Raw genomic sequence first — 26,346 nt, 5'->3', positions numbered from 1 at the left:
CATATTGTTTCCTAAGTGATTTTATTCTCCATATATGGGAGATTCATCACAGTGAGTGATCTAAAGCTTACTCAGAACATACAGCCCTGTTTCTGTACAATCTGTCCCACGCACCAAATTAGAACAATTTTTTGCAATTACACCTGCACCAACAACAAATAAGACCCAAGTTACTTTTGTACCATCACCTACCACAGGGAGTCAGCTCACCACCCTCCCTCCTTCCTATGAAGAGAAAAGATACTTTGGAGTGTAAATAATAGCTGCTTGGGTAAAGTAAAGAAGGGGGTGATGAGACAGGCACAGACCTAACTGGTGCTTATAATTTCATAATGTACCCTTGGTTTCTAACTCTATTTAAGTTGGTATTCAATTAAAGGAAAAGATGTTTTAAAATAATGCTCAAAAGACTTTCCACTACAGACTAAAACACTTGAAGGCAGGAAACTAAAGCAAAAATTGTCCCTGCCATTAGTCAGGAGCTGACAAGTATAACGTTTTTAATTAATCTCTGGTCACTCTTTTAAATAGCATGTTTCCACCTCAGTGAGTTTCACCTACTAAAGTGTTTAAAATAAATAAATATTCATTTGTGAAAAACTCCAGAGTACAGTATCATTCACAGAGCTCTCATTAACATCTAAGAGCCAATCTATGGAACAGCTGAATATGTCTGATTACAAGTCTTTGGTTTTGCTCTCAGCCCACATATTCACTTGACTGAAAAGTTACAAGTCTGTTTTCTAAGGGTTTTCCACTTACCTTTGAGAGAGATTAAAAACTTGTTGAGGATCTCCATTCTGAATGAGGTATCTTATAGGGTCACCCTCTCTATCAAAAGCCTTTAGGAAAAAAGGGGATAAAATTAAGTCAGTTATGAAGCTTTCTTTTCTTTCCTTCACTTGACAAAATGGAAAATTAACTCCATAAGTTTTATTGAAGTTATCTACAGGAATGACATCAATCTCTCTATTTCTAAGGCAAGGGTGGTAATTACAGATGTTCTACTTAAGATAAAGCTGTAGCACATCAGAATTCTTATGCTACAGAGAAACGACAATACCCTGAATACAGACTTTCAAATTGCTACTACATATATACACACAGCATCACAAGTATGAAATTCAGGCTTTATTCAAGTACTTTTATTTTTGTGCAGCTATAGACTGATTAGACTGAACTTCTTGTTTCCTTTGTTCCTATTCTTCATTTCCACTTCTTATCCTGTTTCTTCTTTCTGTTAGTTTACCAGAACCTCATTCCTTTCCCTGATGCTCCACTGAGCAGCGTAGACACTGCAGCATTCACCCTCCACAATAATTTGCTTTTGGGAGGATGAAGATCAGGATAAGATCTTCAAAAAGAGCTAATAAAGGCATCAAAACAAATATATTCTACCTACTAGATGACAAAAATGCTTTTCAGAAGTTAGGTAAAAAACTTTCGAAGTTAAGCTTTGGCTACGTTATTTCCAAAAATGGCCATAAATATGCCATGTAATTGTTACTTTTTTTTGTCAGATGTACACACATCTTTTCCCTCAAAAGAGCGTAAAGTGTTTTTCAGAGAAAATATCGTCTACCGAACTGTCTCCCAAACTGTCTCACGGTTACAACAATTTAGCATTCAAAATCCAAAGTGATTAAGCACATTATCACGGGGGGGAAAAAAAAAGAAAAGATACTGCTATGAAAATTGTAAGGCAGCCAACCAACAAGATCAAAGAAAGGCAGGATTTACTAGGAGACAGGTGAAAATAAAAAAGAAGATAAGGAAAGAGTATTTCTGTTTCACATTTTTCAAGAACCATCCTTTTTCTTATCTATTCCCTATAAGCGTTTGCTGGAGACTACAGTCAAGGACTGGTTATCTTTAGACTGACCACCTAAAAAGCAGTTCTTAAAAAATAAAGTGAAAAAAGAAACAGCAACACCACCCCCTGCCAAATTAAGAACAGAAGCACAAACTATTCCAGTGTGCAGACAGAACAGGGAATCTAGTAAGAAACCAACTTGCCTTAACCAAAGGAAGCATACAGAAACTATGGCTAAGTCAGATGATGGGGACTTGTATAAAGAAAAAGCAAGCACAACTATATGAGGACAAAGTCAGAAGAAGTTGAGGTAAAACTGTAATAGAAGCAAAAAAGAATACAAAGAGGGACAAAGAAATGTTTAAATTAAAAAGGAAACTTGCGGAGCGTGGTACCTTGCCACCGTATAAAAGCAGAAAAGATGATGCTGAGAATGTCAAAGAGCTAACTAACAGTTCTTGTATTTCAGCTTCAATCAAGCAGCAAACAAAATTAACTGTGGCAACAAAGGGGTAAATTCTCAGAAGAGAGCTGGGAAAGAATAAGGCAAAGAATATGTACATAAATAGAGCACCTTTAAATCATCTGCTGAAATTAAAGCCTGATGAAATTCATTGTAATGTATAAAACCACTGACTAAAGCAAACTCAAAGCCATTAGCACTTTTCTTTGAAAACTCACAGAGGACAAACATGCTGAAGGGCAAACAAAAGGTACATCTTTCACAGAGGAATGAGCCAGGAAATCACAGACCAGACAGGTAGAGCTCAGTTGCCAGAAAACCACAAATAATCAGATTATTTGTAAGTACCTGTGATGACAATATGGAGATGGATAACACAAAGCTAAATTTCTCAAAAACAAAGTATGCCAAAGCAATCTAATCTTCTTTTACAACAGGACAACAGGTCTTGTAAATAGGGAAAAAGCTGTGTGTGTAATAATGTATCTCAGCCATAGTAAGGCTTTCACACTGCTTTATGTGACATTTTCACAAACAAGTTTAGACAACATGGTCTCCAAATGGAAGACAGGATTAAGCAAGAAAAAACCGTACCATAAAAATCAAGGTCAGACAGCAGTGGATAGCATTTTGTATTGACTAAATTCTGTAAAGGTGTGTATGTTTCTTCCAATACCAATCAATATTTTCATTAACAACATCAGTGACAGAACAGGAAATTTGTTTATAAAATCCATGGATGGCACCGAGTGACAGGAAGTGCCAGCACATTAGAGGGTATGAGCATTCTGCAGATATTCTTATGTGGAACATACGAACAGTCAGGAACTGACTCAGTAAAGACAAGTCAAAAAGTGTTAGCCAAGAACACAAAACTACAGAAATACTGGATGCAGAAAATACGACTAGTTGGCACCTCTGAGTATCATAGATCATAAACCACCAGGAACACACTGTTGGTTCTATCTTTAGAGCTCCTTCGTATTCTTTTTACTTCATCTGCAAGGGAATCCTGTCCTCACTGCACATTTAAGGCTATCTCTGAGGTTTGTTTATGGTCTATATTAATTCATAACAAGTCAGGTGACTTTCAAAAAGACCAAAAATAAAAGACTTGTCTAGTTCATTTCATTTTCTCCTTATGTCCAAAGAAAATGTACTTTTAAATCAACATACTTTAAAAATCATGGGGGAAAGTTTATCATTATTTTTAAAAACTTCTGTTTTCTTTAAAGCGAAAGAACAGCAAGTTATTATGCACTTAAAAAAAACACTGAAGACTTGTACATGAGAAGAGAGCAATCTATACCTATTGCTTTCCAGATCAATTGCATATAGTGACTTAAAAAATTGTGCACAATGATTTCATGTTGCTTCCTTGTTCAGCACACAACTGGACCATAACAGTCCTATTCATTTTGCAGACTCCCAGAAAGTTTACAGTGTTTGTATATTATAATGAATAATGGCTGGCAAAACATGAAGCAATAAACACCTCCCAGGCATGCAATAAACTCTTGAGGTTTATTTACAAATTAATACTGTGGAGACCATTTAATATTGCATTACTTAATCTCAAATGTTCTAAATTAAAACACCAGTCACAATCAACTGGGTACATTATAAAATAAATACTAGCGTAAGAAAAAATATCTTTCCATCATCTGTATAAAAAAAACTTTAACAGAAAAGGAGAAAGTAATTTTTATTTTTAGAACATGTATTTTAAAGTAAAACAGGCAAAATTAAAACAGCTGTATTTGCATTGTTATTGGCACTGATAATTTGCAGATCTTTAGCTATGATAACTTGGAAATATTTCAAAAAGCTTGCTCATTCTCTCCCAGTTTTTGTAATCCTCAGGCTGCATGCAACACTACCAAAAGATTTTCGAGAGAGTTACAGAAACATAACCTCTTAACCCTACTGCATCAACCAAAACATACATTAAGTCCAAAAAACATAATGTATCAATAAGACTACTCATGAAATGAAAAATCAGCATGAAAATTTACAGATGAAAACACTTGTTAAATATTTGAGGTCTGGTAATATTCCATATTACCTATGGAATACAGGCAACATCTTAAGGTATTGTTAAAATTCCACAAAAACCCCAAGATAACTAATTGGTAACTTTCTGTTTGCCTGGAAAAGACAGCACAAGATTTCACAAGCTTAAATAATCAGTTTATGAATGTTTAAAATGTCCTGGCCAATTCTGCACAGGGAATGAAAAAAGATGGAAGACAGAAATATACTCCACACAATAAAAGTCCTTTAATACAGATGGGCATATTAATGCAGAATGAGGCAGTTGTACTTGCACTATAAAGACAATGCATCTGCATTTCAGGCCCAGGACCACTGGCCTACAAGAGATACAGTCTTTGACTAATCCTGAAGAGATGAAGCCATGCATCTTTGTGATTTAACAAGTAATTATTTTTCATAAACAGGAAGTGCCTAGCTGAATTAAGTAATGCATAGCATATTGGTAATGCAACATAAATCTACATTGCAGTAACTAAGTAGAAGACAACATTTTCTGTGCATTTCCTAAGCTCTTAAAACTAACTGATGCATTTCACTCTCCTAAACACAGTAACTCATAATTTCTGGGGATCCTGGGCATGTAGCAAGAGAATGCCCACTGCTATATCACCAGAATTCTCACTAGCATCCAGGCTAGGAGCAGAGTAGCTTACATGACAATTTTGCATCTCCTTTGCCCTGCCTGCCACAAGCTGGCTCTCCTGGATTTACTCAGCACGCTTTACCAAGGATCATTTGAAAAGCAAAACAAATTCTAGGTAAAATGCTTGGGGTTTAGTGCAACACTAAAGCAGACAGACTATTCCAACAATGAGGTTCACTTTCTAACCACATTTAAATTGCATAAAATCCTTAAATACTAAAACTTGCTAATAGTTTTTCTGCCTCCATGGATCACTCAGCCCTTCAGCCATATATTCCAGCACCTGTCACGTAAACACAACTGTTTTGGTTTCTCAGCATGCTCCTGGTTCCTGTTACTCTTTGGGGTTTCCAGAACCAAGCATCTTCCCACCAGTGAGGAGAAGGCTCTGAACAGCATGGCTCTTCAATTCTGAGCTCACTGCAGGCATTAAAGACATGCCAGAAGTTAATTTTCAGCACTGAGCTAAATGAGTCATTCTCCCTCAGCGCAGTTGGCTGTATCAGCTCAACCATCTATAATAATCTTCATCTTTCATCAGCAAATGATTTTAATTGAAACTTACCCATTCACCTGCATCAATGACTCAATTAGATTTCCTTTATTTCACACACTTCAATTTGGATTATTTTTTTTCCCATGTGTTTACTAAATGGGCGAAACACACAGAGCCACACACTTCAGCTAGTATGAGCTGACATAATTCCACGGAGTACAATCGACTTCAATAGAACACTGACTGAAAGCAGGTAAGGCTGTTGCTGTCTATGGTTTCTGTTTACTTCAGACATCTCCAGTCTTCTTCCTTTGAATGGCTTTATATGAAGTCTGAATCATGCTATAATGTTCACAGGAACCATGCTCAGAAGAGTGTGCTATACTGAGTTTATTGCTTTAGACTCAAAGCCATAATATTAAGCTCCTGATCCCCCAGAAGATCAACTACAACCTAAAGAGTTGTAATTTATCTACATATTTTGCACAGCTGGCCTTCAAGATGTAGACAGAACACAATGCAGCAAAAGCTTAGGGGACAGTAAGTAAGCTAGGAGAAAGCTGATACATTAACCATGCAGCAGCACGCAGAGAAGCAAGCTGGGTCTGCGAACTGTGTCATGCAGCATTATTTATAAGCAATACTGGACGAAGACGCTTTCACTGCTTCCACTTGCAGAGCTCTGTCAGGCAGTCAGTTAGTACAGGGACCTCTACTTTTTGTTAGACTGGTAACAGTAATAGCTGCATACACCAAGGGGAGTAATTAATCTTCAGATGCTTTTCAAAAATTACAGGCTAAAGATGGCTGAGGGCCAAAAACCTTGCTGAAATTCCACATGAATTAGGTGCGGAAGGTCTTAAGCTCCTCTGATTTGCTGGCAAACATATATAGAGAGATTTTAACATAACAAATCACAAGCCTTTCAAGTTTTAAGTTATTAATGGAATTTTTTTCTTATATACTTCAGTCCCACATGCAACCTATAGAACCTTCTAGCACATTTAACACAAAAAAGAAGTTACAAAAATATCAAAGTAAGCACTTTTCCTATATGGTCCATGTAAAAGGGGCTATTTATTACAATTAAATAATTTTCAGCCCCTATAAACAGTCCTTGCCACTGTATGCAAGGACTGGCTTCTGCATGGCATGGGCACAGAGGGAATGTAGTAAAGGCTTACAGGGAAGCATCTGTACCTGCAGGTTTAACAAAATGGCTCCAACTCTCATGGCCTCGCTGACTTCAAGGCTGTACATCAGCTGGGGAAAACGGGGAGGGCTCTGGTTGTTGGGTGGAAGGACCTCAATGTAAACAGTAGCAATAGAGCTCCTGCAATGCAAGGAATAAAAAAAAAAAAAAAAAAAAAAAAAAAGTCAGAGCTAGTCAAAATCAATAAATCAAGAAACACAATGCAACCAACAACATCTATTGTATACACTCCATGTTCTCTAGGCTCTAACAACCTCCCCTTGCTCCTTTAAAAGCTTCAGGACATGTTTTTCATTCTGCATCAAAAATAAAGCAGCCTGCCATGTTAACAGAAGAAAAGCTAAATAATTTTCTTAAATGTAGTGCAAGTGTTCTTTGAAAAATAAAGCAGTAAGGTACCAGTGCACATTCCACACAAGAAGAAGACTCATGACAAATTCTGATGGTAACTTCTCCTGCCATGCACAATATCCACCCTGGAGTATCCCTGCTGTCATTCAGTTTGCTACCTTTCTTTGGAAGAGAGGTAACAGAAAACGCTGATAGAGAGGATAATGCTGGGAAAAGACTGATGTACACAGCTTTGTAATAGGCTGCATCAATACTGTGGTTCACACAAATAAACCCAAGCCCATTTCAGACCAGTGAGCCATGGCAATACAGCATACTACAAAACCCACACCAAGGAAAAACCTGGCAAACCCTTCAACTGTACTGAACCCCTGACCTGTATACACCGCAAACGGCATTCCAGTTTTCAAGCTGAAGGATCTTCTGGAACATTTGACACTCACTACAGACCATGTAAAGACCATGCTGTAGGGACACTTGCTATTTAACTGCTCCAAATTGAGAAAGGGAGCCAAAAGTCTCCCTGAAGTTCAATGAGACTTAAAATCTGCTTTAATGGGACCCTTCTCTTGCATCTTTGCTCAGCTATCCCACCTGCCTTCTCTCTTGTATGTTAGAACAGTTCCCCTGCCCCAGAACAAGACCCTGACGCGAGCAAATGTTACACTGCAGGTGCAGATTTCCTCTGCATAAGCCCTTTGACAAAGCTGGTAAATCTCAGGCTTTAGGGCTGCAAGAAAGAAATCACTTCAGGACAAATGGATTTGTCCCAGTTTTGTGCCTGTGCCCCACCGCCCACCCCTTCTTCTTTTTTGGAGGGTGGGGGGAGGGAAGGGAGAAAAGCAAAACACACGCACACTGAGCTGCTTCTTGCAGGGCTAGCACGTTCAGGGCATTTTTAGAGACTCCTACCAGAAAACACCAACAGCTTCTGTGTTAACTGATAAGAGTTTATTTAACACCAAAACGACACATCACCAATGATATTTTTCATTAGCTGTCCAGGATTCTGATGCATGCCCAGTCACCGCTGCATGACAGGTGCCTCCCACCGCTCTTTGCCAGCAGGTGTTATAACTGCGCACCACGAACGGCAGCTGGGCAGACCATCGCTGCAAGACCACAACAGAGAGCTACGCTTTAGAGGCTGTGTCACACAGCATGCCGGCCATGCTCCAGATAACCAGCTATGAACAGCCCTGTCTCGAAAGCCCAATCCCATCTGTAGGTAACTGCCACAGAACGAGCTCTGTCTCTAGGGGCACGTCCACCAGACACAGCCTGCGCCCCGCAGCCACCAGGAAGGGATTGAATCCAGCCTGCTGCGCCCCACCGCTCAGCTCGGCCACACCTTTTGGCCAGCTTGGAGCCTCCACACTGCGAGAGCCATTTGCTGCCGCCTGCTCTGAATAGGAAACAGGCTCCTCAGTTGTGCTGTGGGGTGTGGGTTCCGGGGGCTGGCAGCTGAGGCTGAGGGTCCCCGTGGGGGGAGCTGGGGCTGCCTGGGGCAGGCACAGCCGGTTCCAGCCGCCCCGCAGCCGGGCACAGCAGCCAGGCCTCTCAGCCTCAATGGGTTTAAGAAAGGGGCAAACAGGAGGAGGATGAGGGAAAAATGTGTGAGGAACAGCGCTGCAAGCACCGAGGCGGGAGGAGGTGCTCCAGGCACCAGAGCAGACCCCCCGCAGCCCACAGGGAGATGTCGGTGGGGCAGGAAGGAATGGCGGAGGGGCTGCTACGGACTGACTGTAACCCCCATTTCCCACCCCTGCACCCCTCAGAGGCAGAGGAGCTGGGAAAGAAGTGAAGTTGAGCCTGGAAAAAAGGGGAGCTGGTGGAAATTGTTTTAGTTTCTTGATTTCTCACTATCTAAACCCATTTTAACTAGCAATCAGATAATATTCCACAGGTCAGTCTGTTTTGCCTGTGACAGTAATTAGTAAGTGATCTCCACCCACAAGCTTCCTCACCTTATTTTCTCCCCAGTCCTGTTGAGGAGGGAGAGGGAGAGAGCAGCTGGGTGGGTATCCAGCAGGTGCCCAAGGTCAACCCACCACCTGTTTCTTAACAATATACACAACTTGACTCTAACGAGCCTTAAATGCTCAACTTCCCCATCGCTAGCTATATCACGGCAGCCTAGCGAACACCCATCTGTGCCCCAAACCCCTGGCTATCAGCTAGTCCAGGGCAACCCTGAGATTCCCACAGACAGCAATGCTGTGGACACTGGCTTGCCTCCCCTGCATCTCTCTGGAGCAAGTGCCGGATTCATGTACATCTACAAATACAGGACATAAGGATCCTGCTGCTTTGAACATAATGGCGAGGTCCTTATTTGATTTAATCAGACTTCAAACAAATGCAGAACTTGCACTAAAACACATCAGTGAATGATAAAGCTTTCCCATCTGTCATCTCCTTGGGCATTAAAAGAGATGAATTTGAAGATTACGGACTCAATGAAAACAAACAAAACTAGTGTAATCAAGGGAAGATGGACAATTACAACTAAAGTCCATCATTAAGTGTTGATTACCTACTTATAAACTACAGTCATTTTCCTGACATCTTCCTATTTTAAAATACTCCCTCATATCCCACTAATCTTTTTGAATTGATGTTCCACACTTACATTGTTGGAGTAAAAAAAATACAATCACCAAATGCTTAACAACAGACACAACGAATTAGCAGACAAAGTATCACTTGAGCACTGGGGCTGCATATTTTCTTGGGATAGCTGCTGTCTGTGTATGATGTACCCATCCAAATAGATGAGGTTTAGTGTACATTTTTCTTCCACTGCTGAATAATTAATAAAATATATTGTTTTGTGTATTTTTTTTCCTGATTCTGCTACATCTTAATAATACCCAAGCTGGCTTATTGTCTATCAAACTCTAAAAATATGTTTTCCGTTCACCACAATTTTCTTCAATTTTCAGCAATTTTTCTTCAAATCTTTAAGATAAGCTCAGAGAACTAAAGCAGTAGTAGTCTGCAAATTAAAAGCACTATATTATTAAACAGCTTTTTTTTTTCCCCCAAACTATTTTTGATAAGAGCTTTGCAATTTTTACCCATGCATTTTGTGTGTGTTAGGTACAGCCCATTTAAGCAGCTGGCAAAATCTACTTTGTCATGGGCAGGAAGACAGGTGAGCTTTCCAACTACTCCAGCTGGTGTTTTAATGCTGCAGGGACAGGTGAACACAGTAAGAACAGAACAGAGCTCAGGAACTGAACAGTGCTCACAAATTCACACAAGCATAGAAATATGGCTTTTATGCTACTCCAGCTAAATGGTAATGCTAGGAAAGCATGGTCAACAAGCCACTGAGACTACGTCCCTGTCTCTGCCTTAATTCCACATGCTTTCCACGCACAACTATATTATATAATGTATAATGACTATATTTATATACATATGGACAAACATATCTTTAGACAAACAATCTCTGCATACGCAAGAGAAAGAGAAAGCATACTATTCCAGTGCATGCAATAATAATCTTATGATCAGGTAGTTTCTAGATAGGGCTTGATCTGGCAGCTCACTTATCACTAAGTGACTTGTTTCTGCTGTACAGGAATCTGAGGTCAATGGCAGAAGGATAAAGGTCTGAAACATAACTGTTTGATTTTAAAAATGTTCCTCTCATTTTCTTTATTAGTAGAAACTGCTAATCACTATATGCTTAACTATAGCTTCAGTTCTAAAAAGCTAAACTTCATCTTTAAAATTTAATACTTTGTATAAACTTAAAATACTTAAAGTACTGAAGTGTACTTAAATATACTTCAATAACTTATGTTAATGATGCTTGCTATAGATAGAAACTTTAATAATATGCCAAAAAAATCCTGGTTTATGCAGTCATCCACCAAGAATTTAATGTGTCATAATATGCAAAAAAACTACACAGAATGCATTTCAATTTAAATTTCTGCTCACAAAGGCTACAGGGCTACAGTTCCTAAGCCAGGTTTAGTAGGTGGGTCTTGCTTTGCACATAAGCAAGGGGTAACTGAAACCCAGTCAGTTTTCACATGACTACAGTTAGACTGGTATGTCCTGCAGCAGAATCCAGAACTGGGAAAAAATGCTTAATATTTGAAACTAGATCAAAATCCTTCATTTATTTTTTTTTACAGGGCACACACCTTACCACCTGCACAGATATGTAATGTCTGGCTAGACCTAGCCCATTCCTAGTAGTCTCAAATACTGGTTACTGCCTCCAGCAAGGCAATGCAAACCACCTAACACACGTGACAACTTTGCATTAGAAGGAGCAGGAAGTTCATATAACCCCAACTAAGAGATGCCAACCACCTCACAGCTGAAAGAAAGGAACTAAGGAGATGCAAAAGGACAGTTTTGAAGACCTCAGGGCTGTAGCTCACATGAGCTGTCCCTGGCTTTTCTCTGTGTAAAATGGCAAGAGGCTGCTTCAAGCACCACCAGCTCATGTCTGTTTTTCAGCCTTACAGAAAGAATCTAAAGAAGCCAGTGAAATCTTTTAATCTCAATGTCTCTTACCAGACAGTAAGAGTTGTCCATGTTCTTTCTCCATGTCACCTCACTGAAGTTCTAGTGGCCCTCCCTCCTGATTTTTTAAACCTTCACAGACACAGAAAAAACAGCCCTGGGCCTTAAATATACCTCGGGTCAAGGCCAGGCTGCCCCCCCACCCCCCCCCCACCCCCCCCAGCTATGGGAATACTGCCTAGATGGAGTGGGTTTTTTTGAACACACATTAGAAGCTATGTAGCAAGTTACATGCTGTAATTCCATAAAGGGGAGACAAGCAGAAACAACAAGCAAGGGGAGCTTTTCCACTTTTGAAGATTATTGCAATAAAGACATTTTCAGAGGAAGCACATGCTCCCAACGTAAGAGGAAGCACATGCTCCCAACATACATCATCAGAAGTATGCATTTGTAGACAACAAAGATTTCTCAAACACAAAAGGATAGCAATCAATGTAGGGGCTACTGTTGCTGGGACCACACTGCTGAAGCTCTCCAATGTGGCATTATTGACTTTTGTCCTCCACTTTAATACTATGCTAGTACTACGCAAAAGTAACTACATAATAGTCCACAATCTTCTCCTCAGCATCAGCACTACTACCAGCCAACCTAAGAGGGCTTATCAAGAGAGCAAGAAAGAAAGAAAGAAGAAGAAAATTCAACCAGAAGACCGTGTTACCAGATACTAGTTTTATGAACAAAGTAACAATCTATCAATCTGAATACTTCCATGATTGGAAAATGTAATTGTAATATAGGTGCACATTATGAGCAGCTTTCTTGGAGACATGACAGAAGCAGCAGTTCCTGAAGAAAAAGGAATTTCACAAAAGTGAAATTCCACTTCTGTGTTCTTTCCTTCTTAACATTCCCCATTTAAGGAAAAGAGAAAAGGTTGTGGGAGATTCAAATGCTAGAAAGTACTGTTTCTCTCTGTCATCCTCTTTGGACAATGAGGCTGTCACATTATCAACACCAGGCCCAAAATGTGAGAGCCATTTTTATGCACCCCCTCCTATACCTGCATGAAATGACATTTGTGGGCAATTGCCACCATATGCAGAACACAAACTCAAAAGAAGCAGGTAGGTGGGACTCAATACTTCCCCCCCCCCCCCCCAACATGAGAGCATCCTATTCTAACCATACTAAATTTGCAGGCTGCTCTTCTTTATCAGCTGGTGGAGAACCGAAATAATTCTGTTAGTGAGAATTTAGGTCTTAGTGTGGGTACGGCTCACCGCTGGGACAGCTTGTCAAGTACGTCTGCATCATGCCAAGTCTGGATGACCTTGCACACCCTATACCTGCAGAGGTCTTCAGCTCAGCAACCAGACTGTTTCTGATCCTTTCTGCACCACAGCAACATGCATTCTGAACAAAAGGCATCTCCTTTCTCATTTCTTCCTTACAGCTCTTCAATTTCTCTTAACAAAGGGGCATGCATAATGACAGCACAATATGTACTCTATTTTAAAAATAGACCATTACAAGCAAATGAAACAATGAAAACTGTGTACTGTAAGGAAAATATAAAATAATGAACAAAAAGTGAAAGGGTTCTAACATGACACTTTTCCAAAATGAGATCCTTACACCAAACAGAACACATTGAATTGTATTCCAGTGCAGAGTTATAGACGTAAGGGTGTCCCACACTTCTTAAGCGCCACTAAGCACTAATTAAAAAAATAGTTTCATTATAAGATTTTTTACCTTCTCTGCGCAGGAGGAGCACTATCAGATGCTTTGACAGTGAGAGCATAGGATCGCCCCACTGACAATACAACTGCTGGAGCAATGGTGATAAGGCCTGTTCGGTCATTGATGATGAAGTCTCCCTGATCCCCAGCCAAAATTTCATACACTATCTGTCCATTGGGTCCCTCGTCTGCATCTACAGCGGTGAGCTGCAATTCAAAACCAGAATGTCAGCATGCATGGTTCAGTGTTGTAGCTTAACAGTTTTTTGTAAGGCAACTTGGTAGGGGTAGAGGAAGTACAGGGAAACTTGAACACCTGTAACATATGCAGTAATTTCTAATTACTGTACAACAAGGATACAATTTAAATGAAGGATAATAGGCGTAAAAGCATCATGAAGCAGAGAAAAACTGCTTACCTAAGATTGTAAGCGACTTATTTTAAGATATGAATTGATAAAACTAATTAAGACCAAGTTTACTCTGTGGACTGGAATTTATAATACTGCTGGGGGGAGGGTGAGGGTAATACTTACTGTATTGTAAATTTAACAAAAGAATCACATTTAATTACTGAATGTCCCCATCCCTCTCTATACTCTTCAAAGTGACAGTCTTTTTACTGCCTGAAATTCTAATACTCAGGTCTTGCATTACACGCCCTTGTGGTGTAGAACTGAAGAACAATCTCTGTGTTACTCACATTGTGTGTACATAAAGGAAGGTGAGTGGAAGGGAAATGGCAGCTGCTCCCATATGGGTACACATGTAGGAAACACAGCCATGCACATCACACATGTGGAAAGCCCATGTCACATGGCAACATGACACCACCTACCTGAAGCTGTGCTTGTATCAGCCATTTCACATTCCCATGATAAATGCAACTGAGCATGTACTTCTGTACTTTGTTGTTTCTACGCTATCTCTTTACTGGGACTGTGGTTGCTCTCGCATGCAGTGTTTCTTCTATATGTAGGATTTTGATTCTGGGAAAATTCTAAAGCCTAATATTTTAGACCCAAATTATAATGATGAACATAATGAAACAGGGGGTTTCTTATCTTGCCCCTGGGAATGGCAATGGGTTTATCACACTTCTGTAGCATGCCATGCTAAATCAAACATTTATACATACAGACAGAAATACAGCTCAGTAAACATATTTGCTTCCTTTTTGCCAAGTGTCAAGTACCAGTGACTCTGACTGCCATGCCATAAAGCAAGTAACTAGCAATCTGAGATTTCATATCAGACCCCTGCTGTAACAGTCAGAAAAATATGCATCCATGCCTCAGACACTCCAGGTGACAGCCCATGTTCTGGCTAAGCCCCTTCCCCTCTCCTCTTCTTTTACACATATATAGAATAACAGAAGTTATTCTACATATGACCTATAATCACACAGCAAACAGCTCACAGTGCCTGCCACTTGACTTGTATTACTATAATTAAAATTGCATCTTAATTATCACCATATTCACAGTGTTCTGTTACATTTAGGGTTGAGTCACCAAAGTACTGCCGAACTACACCAGTACCTCTGGACTAAGGCAGATTTCTTTTTCACATAGGGAATATTTTGCTGATACACACACTGGTGTCTCATTTGGCTCTTAATTTTGTGGACTATATATTACCTCAAACAGCACACGGGATGACATAAAGCAGTATGAGCAGTACTTGAACACCTAGGAGGCCACAGCCGCAGCAGTGGAGTGGAAACGACGGGGAAAAATGGCACAATGGGCTCCTGCTGTTTCCAGCTGCAGCCAAGCAGTCTGAGGTGGGAAATGGCAAGGGGAGCAAGGAGTTACTGCAGAGACCACTCACCCCCACCCCCACCCCCCGGGATGTACAAAGTAAAAAGAAATCCCAGCCTCAGAAATCATTCCCTCTAGAGGTCCTACAGTGAAGATGAAAAAAGAATAAACACACAGCTTCTTGAAAGGTCCCTGCTGGCCCGCCTGCTTTGGCTTTCTTGACACAAACACTTATGCCAGTGGGCAACATTGCACGTAGGATTGTAAGTCCAGGATTCAAAAGTAACATGTGATGACACAAAACCTCAGCAATGACTGCAAAGTCAACTGTAGGATCAACAGACATTATCTTAGCCAGAGCCAGCCAACACATCACGCTAAATATCTGCCTGCTGGACATACTCTCCTCATCCCTGGGGGCTCTCAAAGTTGACAGCATTGCAGACAGGTAGAGGAACTCACTGAAGTCTCTGCTACATTAGAATATAATGTAACCTATCAATCAATATATAGCACCACGCTCAGCCTTCAGCAGGTTACAGCCCTTCAGAGCACTACCTACAACTGACAAACCACCTTTGCCCCAGGATAGCTAAAGAACTGGAAGAGCAGAAATGAAGCCTTGCAATTGGAACAAGAAGGAGATGAAGAATAAAACCCAAAGCTGTAATACTCAAGTTAATCACATTTGCATACAACATTAAACACCAAGGGGAGTATGTGAAAAATGCAGGGATCTAGCTGCTTTACAGGATAATCTTGATTCTTTATGCACATAGGCTCAGTGAAATATTTTATGTAAAAAGTCAAAAACTTGCTCAAAACCAAGAGCTAAGCCCACAATAGCTTTAAACCTAATAAATTAACTGAAATGCTAAAAGGTAAGTGATTTAGGTATATAAACAAAAGTGAGGTTACCTTCTTTGTTAGGAGTGCAAAGTATTAGTGCTGTTTAGGGACTGAGCTGCTTCATGGAAAACCAACCATTTTTAACATGGAATAGGTTGTACACAGTATTCACCAACTGAAAAGCATGTTACTTTTCTCCTGAAGTAATCAGTGTTTTCCCTCTTTCACATACAGCACAGTGATCCAAAGCAAATTTCTAACACAGAAGTATTTATCTAAACTAATTTTATTTAAATTTCTTTGTCATAGATGCCTCTTTCCAACAATGCAAATTGATCACACCTGTACTAGAATGAGCAAACCTTAATTCACCCTCTTATAGTATTTAGATACATACTGTATATTGAATGCAGGATAATCACTTGAAGTACCTCAAAAAAATGATGAAACAGAGATCATGTCCTCTTAGATGTTTAAAACACAAATTAATATCCATGTGATATTTTTTGAGAACATGTCTACCTCACTCTATTTTCTTTTGAAATTCTGACAAAGTTACCCAATGAAGACTGCACTTTCAGAATGTGCTTTGCATTCCACCCATATGATGTCCTGATATATCAATATATCAGCTTGCAATGGTAGGTCTCAACGCACCAAAATTTGGCATATAAAACAGCCTCTCTGCATGCTCCTAGGGTTCAGAGCCTAAACCTCTCTCAAGCTCCATTTCTTTAATCAGTTGTTTTATAGTTTCTATACACAACTGGTTGTGTTCATTAACCTCACAAAGAGTAACTGTCAAACTAAGTGGCACAGTTAAGAAAAGTGCTGTAATAACCTTCTTTACTGAACTTCAAAAGTAATATATACAAAGACATAAATAAAGGCTTTATGCAAAATACAAGGTCCCAAATATTTAATACCAGAATTTGGAACAAGGCCAGTTTTTACTGTGACAACATGAAAAAGGAAATTAATTGACTACACAAGTACATAGATTAATAAGACTAATTAAACTTATAAATACTGAATGCTTGAAAAGATAAGTGATTTGAATAACATTTTTGGGGCAAAACCAGGAATTAAACCCAGAATTAAACAGAATTAAAGTTTAACAGCTGCCATAATGCATGAACCCAGAAATTCAGTCTCCAGCTGCCCCAGACCGATAGAGCTTCTAGTTAACAAGATTTGAGAAACACGGTCTAAAATATACAGAAAGGAATAGAAAACAAGATTTATTTTACTTTCCTAAGGAACTTTTTGCATCCAGCAGTATCAACTCCATTATATTAACATTTAATGTATTGAAAGTTTTGCAAAGCAGATGCATATTCTGCTGCAGTGAGAAGTGATTTTCTTGGAAAGAAAAGGAGACTTACAGTGATGGCCTTACAGCTTACAAAGACGCATTCTTGGTCAGTATATAAGCTCTGTTCAGACTCATTTTATACTTCGAGGAAACTGGGCTTAAACATCTGACCTGCAGGCTTTCCACAGCAAAGCTGTTAGTGACCTTGCCCTAAACAGATTATGTGATTACCAACCTTTCCAGTAGCCCTCCATTTTTCAGCAAATTAAACATTCAGCAAATTTGGTCTGAGTCGTACTGACCTACAGCGAATCCTGCAGAAACCCTGAGTCATGCTGGTTCACCTCCCAGTGGTTGCCATTGAAATAAGTGTTCCAGTCTAGCAAATGCAAGCTCCAGAGCCACATTCTGTATGCACTCACGTCATATTAACAGCGTTAAAGAAACAGTACAGTTGCTCTCCAGAGCAGCACACCCATGAAAAATGCAACCTCCTCATCCTCCTAGGGCTTAGCAGCGCAACTTAGCCATTAGTTGCACTAGGAAAAACAGTGATGGGTTTATGTATGTCAGGGGCAACCAGGATTGCGATGGAGATACTCCTGAATTTCAGTCACCAAAATGTAACACTAACAGAGTAGGTCAAAATAATTTTTCACTATCTTCTTCAGACATTTCATTAAGTCTCTATCCATTATTCTCACTTGAGTATATAGGTACATTTACTGAGAAATGCAAACATAACCCAGTTGTTGATTTCTGTTTCAGCTAATAATGTTTACTTTGTAGATGGAAATGAATATGCTGATGGACTGAAGAAAAAGGGTGGCATATATCTACATAAATAAAACCTTAAATGTGGTTTGGAGATGACTATTACAAAGGTATCCTCCGAATTGTTCTGTGGCTTTATAACAAAATGCATATTTAAGAGTTGTAAACCATGAGCACATGCCAAGCTGCAAACTCCCAAACATATCTCTAATACATAATTTAGTATGTGCCCATATGCAAGAATGGCTTGAGTCACATGTGTGTATATGCAGAGAATGGAAAAGAAACTGTTCAAAAGAGACAAAGTGATCCAGCACTGAGAAGCCACATTTGAGGTAATGGCAAAAGAGTCCCAGAGGAGGCATTTATTTAATGGCTCTGAATAACATTTGTCCCAACCTACAACTGAAAGCACCAGTACTGCTAAAGACTAATTCTACTGTGAGCAAGAGATAAATGATAGAAACTTTACTGCTTGCAGGTTTACCATGTTTTATCTTTCCGCTTTCATTTCTGACCTCCACCATGATGGCTGTTTATGTTGTGATGTGTGAAGTTAAGTGGTCTGTGTAACCAGACACAGGGGCAGGATCTCCAAATTAACTTGCACTGGTGATCTTAGGCAAAATTGTTTCAGCTCGCACAGGGTGAACAGGTAATGCACTGAAGTATAGCTCATTATACATTTTCAATCACAAAGTTATTTAATTGTTCTTGTAAGAGCCCTGGAACATGGGTCATATGACTGCAACAGGAAATGAGGTAGAAATTAAGTTACACAGATTAATTAAAATAGGTTATTTTGTTTTCACAAATTTAAAGTGGAGTAAGACCAGCATATATTTCTTAAGGTCAGTTCATGAGTTTTTCTGTAAGGAGAACATAAACAAAAATCTCTTCATGGGCCAAGGAAGTCTTTGATCTTCAGGCAAATCTACGCAAAGATTTAGGTGGATAATGTTTTTTGCCAACCTCTGTCCCTTCTCAGCTCTCATTTTCTTGCTCAGTATTCCCTGTCCCTGCATAGTTTATGCTGTATATAGAAATGAGAGCTATCTAAAGAAACAGAGAAGATTTAAATTACTTATGTAAAATATTATTGCATTAATTCTGCATACTCCAACCACTAATGTGTAACTAGTTTAAATATGTGAATCACAGGAAGAAACTACTAACAGAAAAGTGGCAAACAGGACAGCAAAACTATAATAATATAAAACCAGATAAACTTAAGTACTTTAATAGGTTTAATATTAATCAGTTTTTTATTAATTATTATTTACACATTTAACTGTTTTAAATGACAGATTTCTCAAACAGCTGTGTTCTCTCTCAGAGAGCACAATAAAATACCTATAAAAGCAGAAGGAAAAATCAGACAAGAAATTCTCAAGCTGAAAGGGACAGAATATACAGACATTTAAACTTAACTGAGAAAATACCATCCTCAACCAAGGCCTCAAAATCTCACAAGTACTCAAAGTAGATAGCTGCGATAAAAACTTCCCAAATTAATTCTGTTTTCACACCCCAATGGTACTGCCATAGCCCCTGTCCAAGAAGTCAGGGAGCAGATATTTCATGCCCCGTTCTGTATCCTCAGAAAGTGGGAGGAGGTCATTCCTATAAAGGGGACAAGCTCCTCTATCATGATATCCACCAAGTTTCTGAAAAATTCCCAAGCAGCCATGCAAAGCTGCAACTAACACGTATAACTGGAAGGCAAAAGGTGTATTGCCCACCATGACCAGGCCTCCCAGGAGAAACCAATGCAACTGAGTAGCACACAAATTTGTTTCCCCTGTTTTACTCAACCCTCTTAAAGGCAGCAAGGGAAAGGGGAAGAGGGAAATGCCTTGCTCTAACCACCTGGGGGCCAGGGGAAAATGAGAAAACAAAAATTTAATTTCACAATTAATGAAATTTTTTCCTATTATTTGTGGTTATTTTCAAGCAGAGCCTAAGGATTTTTAAATTTACTTTTTTTAAGATTGTACCAGACAGCAAACATAATCTAAACTATTAAGTAATACATTTTGGGGTTTTTTTTAGGAGCAAAATCAAAACAATTTCCCACAAAATGGAACAAGCAAGTAAGTACAAACTGGGGTTATTTGTACATTTTCATGCAACTGCACTCAGAAAAAAAAAAGCTAAAATCTTTATACCTTATTACTCTCAGGATAATAAAAGCAAAGCAGCAACTACATGAGAGCACTTATACTGCTATACAAGAAATTCACAATTATTTAGAAAGATGACATGCTTCATAAAAGAAATAGTTTCTTGATCACCTCTGAAAATAAGTCTGAATAGAGAGATAAGTGCAAGCCAGTGGTTATGTGTAAATGATTATGAGATTGTACAGATTCACTGAGGTCAGTGTTCTTTTTCTAACCCACTTTCTCTGATTACAGAAAGTGTTTTTTAAAGACTAATCTTATCTGACCTGGGTCATTTTCCTCTGAGAAATACCACAGCTGATTGTCACCTCACAGCAGACTCACAAATGATTCTTAAACCAATGATATAGATAGCATTACAGGATGAGTTTACAACTACATACAGAGAACAAGCTAGGTATATCATCAAAATCACATTTTAAAAAAAAAAAAAAAAAAAAAGGTCTGCTTTCCATTTGAGAAGATTTTTATAAAGCAGAAATAAACCATGATCAGGCAGCACATACCTACATTCCTGGCCTAAGGAAACACACAGGTATTCGTGGCACCACAGACTTGGTGACTAATTGTAACACCACAAGACAAATCCCATTTCTCACACTCCTATAACACTGAATGAAAGACTCTGTGCCAGCAAACCAGGCAAAATAACAATGTGACAACTTCCTAAATACCCCAGCGACCTAAAATCTCTGGCATTATCAGAGTATGCAGAAATCTTAAGATGACTCTTAGCTTTTTTTATGCCCGTTAGTTTATACACTCAGATCATCTGGCAATGTAAAATTAGCTGAAAAACCACCCCTCTCCCTGAAAATCCAGTTTTCTACCCACCACCTCTGGCCACATTATAAATCTCACATAATCAGAAAGCAACCACGTGTTGACCTTGCAGACAGAAGTGTGGAGGAAGGAAAATCTCACTCTCGGAACTCTTAAATTTTCCAAAATAATTTTCATTTTTAGCAAAGGCAAGTTTAAGGCCTCGAATTCCTCACTACTCATTTCCAACTTCACAATGTCATTCTAATAGAGATCTGTTCCAGATCGACTTCAGGCATTAGCTAACTTTAAATACTCTGCACAATATTTGCATCTAAACTTTTCTTCTTCCCATTTCTGCCCTTATGCTTTTTTGTCATTGCAACATTTCTAATCTGCACTGATCTGATCAATACTCTTTATACAAGCAGTTACACAGCATCAGTGTGAGAAGGCAAAAGGTAACTGCTGCAATTGGCAGTGTAGGAGCAGGAATACAATAGTCTCTCAGACCAAACCTGCCCACAAAGAAGTAATTTGTGTCTCCACTAAGCTGATTCTTGTGGCACTAGCCAATGCAGATGGCCTTACAGAGCCACTCTATTGCTTTTTCCCAGAAGAAACTATTTACTAAGGAATCTGTACTCCTGCTCTTTGCACACCTCGAGGGTCTGAAAATATTTGCAGTTGAAACACCAGAAGATGTTACAAAAATCAAGAACAGCACATTTCCTTAGAACACACAAGTACTTTAGCATTGCAGCTGTTTCAGAAAAGCACAGTAGCTGCTCTACTTCAACCCAAGTATCATAAACACAACTCAGGCAGCTCAGAGCATCCTTAAGGCCAACTCTGGGTACTCAAACCATTTTTTTCATACATGTTGCAATTTCATATAGCAACATCTTCTCCCTCATGTTTCACTGTATGTATCTCTGTACCTTAAATATCAAGTGAATGTATTGTACTTCCAAAATCCACAGGGAGTTAGCTCCTTATGTCAATCCCTACGCACAACTCCTGAGCTCTACCTGCCTTTTGCTCATTCAGAACAACAGCATTTGGTCTCAGCCCCCCTACAGCCTTGTACTCCAGTTTCCTTCCTCCACCTTGAAGGAACTTAATTATATTTAAAACTTTCTTTCCCTCAAACCTTGCTGAAAATGTCCCCATGGCTCTCACTGATGCTTTTCAAGCACTTGCAGCCCAGACTGATAAAGAGACAAGAATAACATTAACCAAGATGCAAAGATGTGAAATGCAGCAAATGAATAAAGCTCAAGTAGGGCATATGCCAAAACAGACACTGAACTCTCTCCTAATATTGTTAAATCACTGCTACCTTCAAATGCTTAATTTCTGATTATATTACTATATCACCTTCAGCTGATTAATATTGCCCCCCCCTCCCATACTCCCACTGCTTTCTACCAGCCTTGAATACCAGCCTCCACTAACAGATTCTTCTCATCCAGCTAGACTGGAAGCACCCTGGAGCATGATTGAGATCTTAGAAGAATTACCATCCCCAAAATCCTTTTTCCATTAACTTCAGTGCCACCAGGATTCGCCTCCAGTCTGCACTGAAAGCTAAACAAGTGCTTGCAAACTTTAATTAACACTGCTTCTCTCTCTGGGCCTGTCTTCAACACATTTTGCTCATTTGCTCTACAAACAACTTAGGCTTCCATAAAACCCAAAAAGTTTTATGACATGGTAAACCATTTCTGGTTATGTTCTAATGAACTGTTTACCTTTCTCCCAAAATGTTTTATTCCAATATCCCACTAATACAGGAGAAATTTTTTTCTTCAGAGATTTTTCAGATGAAAAGGTTTTATAAAACTTCAGATGAAACATCTCAACTATAGCTATACAACTAAGACAGGCCTATCCTTTAATATTAGCAACTTTTTAAAAGCTATGTAACTAATGAAGTAGATGGAGACACACAAACTTCATTTCTAGCTGTTTTCAGTGCATTTCCAGTTTGTATCAGCAAGACCATCTACTGCTAACAAAAAGTGCATTAACAAAGCTAATAAAAAGACCTGAAATTACCTTTATAACGCCTTCCCCAGGCCTCATATCTGTGTAAATCTTGACATTGTATGATATATTGGAGAAGGTTGGGGAATTATCATTTGCATCAATCACCAGGATATTCACTGTCACTGGGACACTCTCCTGTACACCATCAGAAGCTGCCATCTTCAGGGACGGTGAAAAAAAGGCAGAAGAGGAACATTTTTTAACGCTGTGTTCTTAATACAATTCCAAGTATGAGAAAATACAGTATGACAACCAAAAATCAGCATTTCATTTTTCATTTTTGTCTGCACTTACAATTACAGGAGGCTTCAGCTGAGCTTGAGCCTGCAGTGTGCAAGACTTGGGGCAAAATCAAAATGAAACAATAACTTTAAAACACACTGCGGGGCAGAACAGCAGGAGTAATGAGAGGAAATAACCGTTTCCCAGGGCTGGGGTCAGGATCTGAGCTGAAGGTCCATGGTTGGAAGAGCAGAGCCTGTCCTCAGCTCTGCTGAACACCCTCAAGGAGCAGGGCCTGGCCACAACAGCTGGCAAACCTGTCTAACACAACCAGTTTCACCTGGGCATAGCCACACACAGGAGCTGCTATACATATGTTAAACCTCAAAGACAGCATTTTAAATGGGACTTAAAGAGCTAGAGGCCTTCTTACTCCACAAAGGAAATGTGAGCTCTCCTTTCAAATGTCAAACAAACAGAAAATATGGAGGCATTGACTGGGGACCCCTGCAGAGGAACAGGGTTTCCCTACAGCACATTTGCAAATTACTTTAGGGCTGTTGTTTACTCACAGACTGGGAAATGCCTGAAGGAGTATTTTGTCCACTTAACCTTTTTTTTTTCCTTCTTTTTATTAAATAAATATTGCTGGTTGTTGTTTCTGTTAGCCTACTTCTTTATTTTGTACGAAAATAAAGTGTAATGGCCATTACAGGTGTCATGTTCCTAGCTCAAGGGCTGAGAAAAGGCAAAGGTAGCCTCAAAGGCTGAGCTGGGTACAAAAGAGAAGGGTCAGGCTGAGAAGGATATAAGCGTGGGACCATGGAGATGACGCTGGTAGAGGGATCTAAAATGTTGCTATCATACCAAAGACATGCATTTTGGAAGAGCACACTACCCAATTATCAACTCCCCCTGCCCCACCCCCCTGCAGTACTGCTGCTGCTCATCCTTCACTGTTTTGTTCCTGTGTCATTTTAATGACCTATAACAATGTCATGACTAATGATTTTTCAACGCTTGCTCTGATCAACACCTTGATGTGCCTTCAAATGCTTTCAGCTTACCGAGAAAGTGTAAAGCTGCTGGACTTCTCTGTCAACAGGCTGCAGCAGGGTGAGGTAGCGGGTGATGCCACTCTGAGTCACAGTGAAAAACGCATTGTAATCATTCAGAAAGAGATGGAGCTGGGGATCCTTGGTCTTTAAACAACATTTAAAAAAAAAAAAGAAAGCATTTTATTATAAATTCATATATACCATTAAGTTTCCCATTACTTAATGCAAGCGCTTGTTTTAGATGAAACCTACATAAGCAGAAAGTAGAAATACTGTGACTGAATCTACAAAACTGTTAAAAAAAAAGTAAAAAATAACACTGCTGATCTAACAATCTAATCTTCTTGATGAAAAATGTATTGCAAATACACTTCAACCTACAGAGCAAGTAAACCCAAGGGTAAACAAATCCGTGTATCTACTAGTTTTAAATGATGCTTTTCTTCATTAAAACAATATTTTTTGGCCAAATATAACTTACCAATATAAGAAACAAGATCCAAGCTTTTGCCTTCAACCATATTACAAACAAAACTTATCTTGATTAATGGAGCAATAAAACAGCTGAGTTGATGCTATGAAAAAATAAGCATATGTGCTGAAGTAGATCTCTAAGAAGATGCTGTTCAGAGATTCTCTATGTCTCAAACAGGAACAAAATATATTGATGCAGGATTATGAGTCTCTCAGCTGATCAGGTGAAAACCATAGTGAAGGACTGTGGTGTAATTTTCAATAGAAAGTAAAATTTAGGGTAAAGAGGAAAAAAAAGGCAAGTCAAGGCATTGTAAATTTGTTACTCATGTTTTCCCTAGGTAACCTTCTGCAAACACAGATTTCAGGTCTGGCTGGCTCCATGTACAACTAGGTGAGCACCAAGAGTGGTGCTGCAGTGTGTGCAAAACCACGTGGCAACATAAAGACAGGGCAATGCCTCAGGCATCCTGAGCAACCACGCAGGAACTCATCCTTCCGTTTCCATCTTCTCTCCTAGCATGCTTGGCAGATTGTAAGAGCACAGGGAAGAAGAAATGAAATGTTCTCTGGGGAAAAAGACTGAAATTAATTGGGGGGCAAACGGAATCTCTGCTAACAGAAAGGGGAAGGAGTATTTCTGCCAGGGACAGAATCAGAAGTTATTACTGTACTCACAGGGAACAGAGCAAGTTAATTAAAGTCCAGAACCTCAAGCTAGTTCCTTCCAATGTGAATTTATCAGAAGGATACTAAGTTGCAAAATGGATTTACTACCCATAGTCCTTACCCTGCAGTTTACTGGATGGCAGCACAGAGCAGGCAAAAAAGGTGTTTCAGCTCTGTATGCACTGAGCGTTCAGAAAATCCCCCCAAATTCAGGCATTGTTCTGGGGTGTCTGTCTTGTTGAAATGACAAAATTTGATTCATGACCAGGATGAAATATCTCAACATCTTCCCCATCTCTTTAAAGATGCAATTGAGCTATTAAACTGATTAGACTGCAAGGATCATTCTACATTACAGTTAAATTTTAAAATAAACTACATTACCTTTTATTGCCTACAGTATTCCAACAAACATTTCTATGTCCTTGTGTGTAATCTTGTTAATATAACCTGACTTAATGTGCTACTCACAGTCATCAGTTATTTAGGTTATTTCTGTTACATGAGGCGAAGTTACAAAAGAGGAATGCTAATGTGATCGGGCAAAGGACAAAAGCCTGGGAGACGAGTCCTATAAAAACTGTTTTGAACTGTCCCAAATAATGTGGAGATAAAGAATCAGAGGACTAGTACCATGAACAAAACATAACAGAAAGTCCAGTGGCTGAACTTGGAAAGTGTTTTTACCAGCTCTTTCCAACACAATTTTACAGAACCTGACCCATACAGGGTAGGACACACAATGCAGTCAGAAATAGCTAAATTCAACAAATTATCAAAAAAGTAGCTTTATGTTTTTTCAACATTTTTTCAACTTGAATCCAAAATGCTTCCAGAAGGTTAACTCTTACAGTGTCATTACTGTCATGCCTACATAATTAGAAAAAGAAAACAGACCACTGGGAAGTTCAGTAATCCCTACAGTACAGCAGGCATAAACACTTGACCCATC

At 39.3% G+C, this 26,346-nt stretch overlaps 1 protein-coding gene across 8 annotated transcripts in view; it reads right to left on the bottom strand.

Annotated features, from left to right (window-relative positions):
* The window catches only part of PCDH15 (protocadherin related 15), a 442,830-nt gene that overhangs the window by 162,340 nt on the left and 254,144 nt on the right, over positions 1-26,346 (bottom strand). For all 8 annotated transcript variants that reach the window (XM_037400858.1, XM_037400859.1, XM_037400861.1 and 5 more), the window contains 5 exons: positions 24,261-24,395; positions 22,981-23,130; positions 13,287-13,480; positions 6,671-6,803; positions 763-842 (listed from right to left, as the gene is read on the bottom strand). In XM_037400858.1, the coding sequence (XP_037256755.1) occupies positions 763-842; positions 6,671-6,803; positions 13,287-13,480; positions 22,981-23,130; positions 24,261-24,395 (692 nt within the window). The remainder of the gene's footprint in view (positions 1-762; positions 843-6,670; positions 6,804-13,286; positions 13,481-22,980; positions 23,131-24,260; positions 24,396-26,346) is intronic.

The sequence above is a fragment of the Falco rusticolus genome, chromosome 9, assembly GCF_015220075.1.
Source record: "Falco rusticolus isolate bFalRus1 chromosome 9, bFalRus1.pri, whole genome shotgun sequence".
NCBI classification, from domain to species: Eukaryota; Metazoa; Chordata; class Aves; order Falconiformes; family Falconidae; genus Falco; species Falco rusticolus.
This window is presented reverse-complemented; position numbering and strand designations above follow the sequence as displayed.